The sequence below is a fragment of the Camelina sativa genome, chromosome 6 (genome assembly GCF_000633955.1).
Source record: "Camelina sativa cultivar DH55 chromosome 6, Cs, whole genome shotgun sequence".
In the NCBI taxonomy this organism is placed as follows: domain Eukaryota; kingdom Viridiplantae; phylum Streptophyta; class Magnoliopsida; order Brassicales; family Brassicaceae; genus Camelina; species Camelina sativa.
In genome coordinates, this window is record NC_025690.1 from 22361901 (window position 1) to 22370608 (window position 8708).

General features: G+C 34.7%; 2 protein-coding genes across 2 annotated transcripts; one reads left to right on the forward strand and one right to left on the reverse strand.

The window, feature by feature from the left end:
- LOC104699362 (pumilio homolog 15-like) lies at positions 1805-2215 on the reverse strand. The gene has a single exon (XM_019246562.1). It carries the CDS (start codon positions 2213-2215, stop codon positions 1805-1807), a length of 411 nt encoding a protein of 136 aa, XP_019102107.1.
- On the forward strand, positions 4223-5085 carry LOC104792959. Its single transcript, XM_010519233.2, has one exon. The coding sequence runs from the start codon at positions 4301-4303 to the stop codon at positions 4940-4942; it is 642 nt and encodes a 213-aa protein (XP_010517535.1). The 5' UTR covers positions 4223-4300; the 3' UTR covers positions 4943-5085.

An 8708-nucleotide genomic window follows, 5' to 3' on the forward strand; every position in this document is an offset into this window, starting at 1 on the left:
ATAAGATTAACTAAATATAAATATAGATTTAATTATATTTAATATTAGGTATTAAATTTATTTTCGAGCTTTTCTAATTTATTTGAGTAATTAACTATTATAAAACCATAATCAATTTTATTTTGTTACATTATTTGATTTTTAAACTGAATTAAGACCTAACCAAACCAAGCCAAACCGAGCCGAACAACATAAACGGATCCAAATACAAACCAAACCAAACTAACTTTGGTTGCGTTTTGTTAGAATTTTACCAAAATTGAATAAACCGAACAACCCAAACTTAAACCGAAATGTCCATCCCTATATGCGAGTAGTAGCAAGGCATGCAAATCTCGCAGAAAAGTTCAGATGGATGCGGGCTGGTCCGTTTGACACATAGTCTACACAAACTGAATGAAAAAAAGACAAAACAATATATAAATTAAAGAAAGTATGATATACATTAAGTATACCGTGTAGATCTTTTTGTATTTTAGTTTTTATAAGTATGTGTTTGGGTAGCGGATATTATCCTCACCCCAACCCATGTATTTAGCAATATAAAATCTAATCGATTTATTTAGGTATATCCATATCTAACCCGAACCTGTCTTTTTGGATCAGGTTCCGAGTTGGATATTTGGGTAGGGATTTTTTCGCTCAGTCCTATATAATATGTACTTTGAACTTGGCTTCAACACCAAACGACAAACTGACTACTCTAGACACTAATATCTAATTAATAACAAAATATCATATATATAATAATAGAAAACATATATCTGTGGTAGTGCTGGGCACGGGACGGGTATCCTTGAATTTTCTCCGACCCTTTACTCGTCCCGACCCTAACGGGTAACAGAAAAAATTTACTCATACTCGACCCTTAAATAACGGGTACCCGGAGAAACGGGTACCCGGTAAAAAATAGTTGACCCTTTACTCGTCCCGACCCTTTATTATTACCCGGAAAACGAGTACCCGATAAAAAATGTTAATAATCGCAATAATAATTTTATCTTTGAAATCCAAAAAAATGAAAAATTCATAAATTTATGCAATATATAGTTCTAAAATTATAAAATTACGAATTTTGAAAATAAAAATAATATATTAATTCAGTTAGGCTAAGTTGAACTTAGGTTTTAACTCTAACTCTATAAATTAATAATAAATAATAATAATAATAATACAAAATATTAACGGGTATTTACGGGTCGGGTAGCAAAACGGGTAAAGGGCCGAGTAACGGGACGGGTATTGAAAACTAAACTAATACCCTATACTCGTCCCTTACTCACGAGTAATATAAATATAATACCCTTTACTCGACCCTAAAGCTGCGGGTACCCTTTTTTTTGGGACGGGTACGAGCCAAGTAACGGGTCGAGTACGGGTAACGGGTATTAGTGCCCAGGCCTAATCTGTGGTGTACCCATGATATACTATAAGAGTATTAACCCACTCCAAAGTTATTGCTTTTAGTTTATTATACGTTTACATATACATTATATCATATATGTACAATAATATATATTTCATTAAAAAACACTAAATTATAGAATAATAAAATAATTGAAAATAAAACATGTCTCTGCGGTGTACCGCGGGTGTTTATCTAGTTTGATTATATACATTCTAAGACTTTTCAATTTTTTCCACAGTTCATTGATCTGCTAAAATTTGAGTCAATCTGGGTAATTTTCAGTTTTTATTTATTTGATTTTTAATTAGTTGATAAAATACTCGAGATCAAGAGACTTTATTTTTCTTGTTTAAAAACAGTAATACAACTTTATTTTTAAGATATCTTGTTAATTTTTTAATTTATCCAATCATACTTTTTATGTAAATTAACTGGGTTCTGAACAAAAGAATAATGTTTTTTCTTAAAATAAACTCCATCTTCTCTTGCTCTCCAATCCCATAGGCCTCCGGTATCAGAGTTACTGATAAACATGAATGCTGTAAAACTCTGATAGTGTTTATAGTTAGGACCTTGTTTCAAAGTACACATAAAACGCGTTGTACGAAAAAAGTTAGGGCCAAAATAAAATGAGTAATTTTGTCCCATTGGTATTATTTTTGGACCAATAACGTCATCTTTGGAATAACATCTCATCCAAAGATTTTTGTTGAATTTAAGTTCGTTCGCGATCCTGATTCCGGGTGCCGATACATGGTTGAACAAACAAAGACTTAAAACAAATAAAAAGAATGAGAAGTTTTTCATACTTTTTTGGAGTAGATGTTTAGATCTTGTGTTTTATTAACTTTGTTTTTGTGTAGCTGGTTTTTATATACACACATCTGTATAACTATGGTTGGAACAAAATTTCTTTAGGTATTAGTTTATAAGTTTTAGCATATACAATATATGTCAAATGGCATAATATCTTCCATAATTATTTCATATATGTAAATGTATCTTAAAAATCAATATTAGGTATTTGTATCTATTAAAAATGGAAGTTTGAAATAAAAAGGATAAAATCATGTAACTATAGTTGTGTATGATAATCAATTAACGCAGTAGGAAATACACCTCTAAGAACATCAGAAGTGAATAGAGCTGTGTGCATATAACTATATTCTCAGAGATAAATTTCTAAAACGATATTAATGACTTATACTGAAATATCAAACATAATCAATTATATATCTGAATTTTAACATAATCAATGATACTACTATTTATATCTTTAAAATGTATCTGTATCTTTAAAAATATTAACAAAATCTTTTTTCCAAATCCATTCAATTTTAATCAGTTAATTTTTTTAAAAAAAATATTTAAAAACAATTAATAATTCATAATGACATATTTATCATTTATATAATAAAAACATAAGTGAAAGGGAAATAAAATTCATATTGATATATGAACAGAAAAAATCAACGTGGAAGGAAAGTATAAAGGAAACCTAAAACTTACCACAAAGCCAAAAGAACAGAAGAAGATAAATATATCTTGTTCCATACGAAAGCAAATTAGGTCCACCGTCCAAATTATGACAAGATCGTTCCTTCCAAGTCTCAGGATGTTTATTGTTTCGTGCACTTGATAATCATCATAATATACTCATGCGAATGTGATTATTTATAAACTAAATCATGAGCTATATATGATAAAAATAAAAATAAAATATTACTGAAGAAATGAGAACTATGCAGCAAAGAGAATCACCAAGCAACGATCAAATCATAAGAATACGAAACCGGATTTACAAAGATAAGAAATTATGTTCAAAGAATCAAAGTTCAACTAAGAGTGGCGTCAAAACTTCAGTTTTATCCAATTTTTAACGCCACCCCAAAAATTACTCAACATTTAGGCTGTCCAATTTTTAAAAGGCCCAACTTTTTGAGCATTCCATAACTTTTTTGTTTGTTTCTTTCTTTCTATGTTCTTAGAAAATAATTTGGTATTTTAAGATTAACAAAATGTACAACGTGCAGGTCTCAATGCATGAAGTTGCGTAAATTAACAATTAAAATGATGATACAACTAATGCCTAAATAAAGATTTTATGAAAAAGGAACTATAAAGGTGAAAGAAACGAAAATTCGTGGGTTGACTAAGCACTTTACGTTAATTCAACAAATGTTTACCCAAGACCTTACTTGACCTCCACGACGGATTAGTCATATTTTTTAAAAAATAACGAGATAATCTAAAAGATTCTTCTTTTTTTCAGCTCTAAAGATTCTTATATCCACTTTTAAAATGAGAAAACATGCTCGAGATCAAAATTATCTATTTTTAAACGATTATAGATGATGTAATACAAGGCGCTTCTCATTGACAATTGACAGTTTGACACGGTCTGAATAAAACTCCCACTCGGAATAACAATTTACTAAATGATTTAATACAAACAAAATAATTGTTTTTTTCAACAAAATGAATTACTATAAATTAAAGGACGTAAACAAAAATTACAAAGACATAGAATTGTTCATAGGACTCGGATATGTCACGAAACTCCATAGAAACCTTAAAACAATATTTTAAAACCTATAAAAATAGAGACGTTAATAAAAACGTATTATTATCATAAAAGAAAAAGGAAAAAAATAATATAATCCTCTCTTAAATAAAGAAAAAGTGTGCAAAGAACATGCTTCACTTAAACAAAGACTTTAGTTCGGTCTCAAAGGTTACTTGCAAGGAATAAGAAAAGTGGAAAGCTTATTTTCTCTCACCTTGCTCTATTATAAGTATATCCACAACTTTAGATTTCCTCATCAATCTTACATCAAATCATTTCCTAAAATCAGAGAAAAACATAGACACAAGGAAAGCAACTTCAAAGATATGGAGATCAAAGTTGATGAAGATCATCAAAGAAGTACTAAAGAAGACATCAAAAAGCCACTTCTTGAACAAGACAAAGACTTTCCGGATATAGAAAGAACAACATGGATACAAAAGGCAATAGGTCAAACGTTTCAAACCACTGCTCATTTAGCCAATCTCTTACCAACAGGAACGGTTCTCGCGTTTCAGCTCTTATCGCCAATTTTCTCAAACGGCGGTCAATGCGATTTAGTTAGCAAAATCATGACATCGACCTTAGTGGCAATATGTGGATTCTCTTGCTTTATACTTAGCTTCACGGACTCTTACAAAGACAAAAACGGTACTATTTGCTACGGATTCGCAACATTCCACGGGTTTTGGATCATCGATGGATCCACAACTCTTCCTCAAGAATTATCAAAGAGATACAAGCTAAGGTTTATAGATTTTGTTCACGCCTTCATGTCGTTTTTCGTGTTTGGTGCGGTGGTTTTATTCGATCGGAACGCCGTAAATTGTTTCTTTCCGGCACCGTCAGCTGAAGCATTGGAGGTTCTCACGGCGTTGCCGGTTGGCGTAGGGGTGTTTTGTAGTATGTTGTTTGCAACATTTCCGACAACACGCAACGGGATTGGTTTCCCACTTTCTAGTAAATGATTTGATCTATCTATGTAACTTGTGGTTCAAGATTCTTTCTTTGATGATCCCTTGAGAGAGACTTCTCCACACAAAAAAAACCATGTAAATGGTTTCTTGTACTCAAGCTAATAATATTAATTTTAAAATTTTAATTATATATATGCTAAACCGTGACTCGGTAATGTTGTTAACGCAGACCTGATATTACAAATGAATCAAAAAGCAAAAAAGAGAGGTAATTTAGATTACCTCAACACATCTGCCACCGGTAGGTGGATGACGAGTTTTGAACACCCGCCAATAGGCGGTTTAAGTAGAAAACAACGTTACTTTGACGACAAAGTACCAATTCGAACCCTGGTGGCGTGAAACTTTTTAGGGTGAACACATCCACTACGAAAGTATCGAATTGGTGACGTAAGCTTTAAATCAATTATAGTTAACCAACCCGTATAATCCGGTTTGGGATGGTTTGCTATTACAATTTATGAAAACCAGAAACGATTCAAGATTAAAAGGTATTATTAACGAAGGTTATTTGCATTTGCATCTTCCTCATCATCAATTCAAGGTCAGTGTGTTGGTTTTTCGTTTATTCCTTCAGTTGTGAATCTCCATCTTTGTGTTTACTTTGGTTTATTTCCCCTTTTTTGGTTCCACGACAGTCCAATGTTAGTTCTTGTGTGATTTTGGTTTACCCTTGGTTTTGTGACAGTCTCTTAAATCTCTCTACGGTCTTCGGGTTCCAAATTTCCCATAAGAATTGAGTTATGGGTTTCTCTAAAGATTCAAAATTTCTGAGTTGTTAGGAGTTTTTTTTATCATAAAAACAAAATTTTGAGTCCTCACAAACTGTTGCACGGAATAAGTAAAAAAATATGAAAAAGAGGTAATTTAGATTACCTCATTTGGGTCTAACCACAAGGGTGGAAGACAGACATCCACGAGGAGTACGGCCCTCGGGAGAGATGATTCTCCAGTTTGACTGGGAGAGAGTTACATTCCACGACGGGAAGAAGATTCTCGAGACTTAGTTAGTGCTCGGACAGTAGAAGATTCCACAACCACACTGGGAAAGATTGCATTCCACTAGGGGAAGAAGAAGCGACGCACGGAGACTGTCCTCCGGCGAGAAGAACCTCGAGGCATGATGCTCGGAGGAAGCCAATTTAATTGGGTACCAATGTAAGCTCGAACTCTGGTGGGAGTCGTTCTCAACTGAGAGACTCGACCACTTTGAACAGGTTCGAATCGGTGTCCAAACTTCAATTTTATTTGTAGTTAAACGGAATCCCCGGGCAAAAATAGAGTAAACAAAGCCCGCTAAGAACCCAATAAACTGAGCCCATTAAAGTTTAATTTTAATTGCACTCCACAGCGGTGATATTTTTCTTCTCTTCTGCTGTGTTTCTTCTCAAATTTGCCACAATCTAAATCAAGGCTTAATCAATATATCATATGATAAATCACCATAATATCATTGAATAAAATGATAATTTGTTCACAATTTTATAAAACCACTTAAAACGAAGAGACGAGATGTGTCATCACATGATAAAAGTATAAACCATAATAGATGATAAAAGAAACGATTACTTTGCTCACAAATCACATGTAAACACTTACAGACAAAGAAACGAGCTATCTCAATGACCATTGAAACATCATCACATTCACAGCAATGTCATCTTATCTCAATTTTTTTTATAATTATTATGATTTAAACTAGCATATTAATTACAGCCTAATGAAGACGAAGATGTAAAATATAACAGTTTTGTGTAAGATTCAAACAGCAATGACTCACAACCAAAACATGATACGAAAGATCTTACGGAAACAGAGAAAGTCTGGAATAAACTAATACTCAAATCTAATTTTTTTGTTTGATTAAAAAGAGGTAATTTAGATTACCTCAAATCGCCAATCAGAAAGAGCGCTCTCTCTAGATAGGCAAGTGTCTCCTTAAGTTAGGAATTCAGAACAAAGGGGCTTAGTTGAGCCTCCTTACGGAAGCATAGGAGTTCTCGCTGAGGCGCCAAACATGTTGCAACTTCCTTTCTCACAATTGCATGGGAGAGAACTGTCTCTCCATCGGTACCAATATAGATGTCGAACCCTGGTGGGATTAACTCTTCATGCTGAGTTATGACCACTTTGGTTGGGCCCGAATTGGTGACCTTAGGTCTCTCTGTTTAGTACTTAAGTTAGCTTTTTAACATTATAACTTAAATGAATTCATGGTTTAGTTCGGTTCTTTTTTTTTTTTGAATTAATGTTAAATTATATTCAAAGAAAAAAATAAACATTTTACAACAGTTTGATAAAACTGGTGATTACATTCTTAATCCTTTAAGTAAAGAAAACCTTAGCCTCAGTAGAACCTTGATGCCAACCAAGCATGAATGAGGGAGCCATCCTTATCTTGCATTGTGTTAACTCTGTTCCGGACATTCTTGTCAATAATCTTCACCAGCTTCTCCCCTGAGGAGTGTGGTTCCCCATGCCTCCTATCGTTTCTTTCCCGCCAAATAGAGTGCAGAACATTCTGAAAAGTATAGTTCAGTAGGAACCACCGTGTTTTGTCCAAGTCTTTTCCCATAAGCAATTGTATTACCTACGTCCAATCGGTTGTGTACTTGACTGTAATAAGTTTTCGTACCAACGAGTCCCAAATCTGTTGTGTAAACGGACATAGAAAAAAGAGATGCTCTCTTGTTTCAACTGAATGATTGCAGAAAACACAACATGTAGTTGCATGTATATTCCAGTTGACCATTCGTTCTCCTTTTGCTAGTCTGTTTTTCACCACCAGCCAAGTAAGAAAAGCATACCGAGGTGTTGCTTTAGAAAACCAAATTACGCGAGACTCTTCCATAAGCGAATGCGTTTCATGAATTTGTAACCAAGTGTCCTTCGTGTGAAGTTCTTATGATATATGTTACCTTTCCGCTTCCACAAAGATACATCATGTCGAGCCTGATCACGGACAAGTTGTTTCTTGTGGAGTTCCTCTTCAACTAAGTTGAGGAAATCATACCGACTTCGTCGTCGACGAGTCTGGTCCATTGCTTCAGCTACCGTACTTGACATTGGTATTCCTAGCGACAAGCATCCCCGATCCCCAACTCTTTCGTATAGACGACCCAGAGGACTCCAATCATCAAACCAGAATGAGTAGACTCACCATTGTAGACCTCTATTCGATGAAACTGTTTTGCTGAGTCCCTGTACTTCAGGAGTTTCCTCCATATCCAGGAACCAGTAGTAGTATTGTCTTTTTCAGACCAGAACGAACCACTTCGGATGAGGTAACGGTGGATCCAGCTGACCCAAAGGGAGCTCTTGGCAGAGAGGATTCTCCAAATCAGCTTCAGGACACTCACTTTATTAGCCTCACATAAGGAGCGAAGCCCCAAACCACCCTCAGATTTAGGGAGACAGACCTCTGTCCACGCTACTTTCGTCTTCTTGGCGTTGAGAGATGGGCCCGACCACAGGAACGCCAAGCATAATTGGTCAATTTCGCGAATACAAGCTTTTGGAAGTCTAAAAGCAGCTATCCAGAAGTTTGTAATGCTGAAGATCACTGATCGGAGAAGCTGAAGACGGCCAGCAAACGAGAGTGTTCTGGCAGTCCAAGAGCTTATCTTCGAGCGTATTTTTTCTAACAAATGAAGATAGTCTGTAGAAGACATGCGTTTGGGAAGGAGTGGGAGACCAAGATAACGAACCGGTAGAGAGCCAGAAGCAAACGGGAATTGCTGAAGGATCTCGTTTTTCT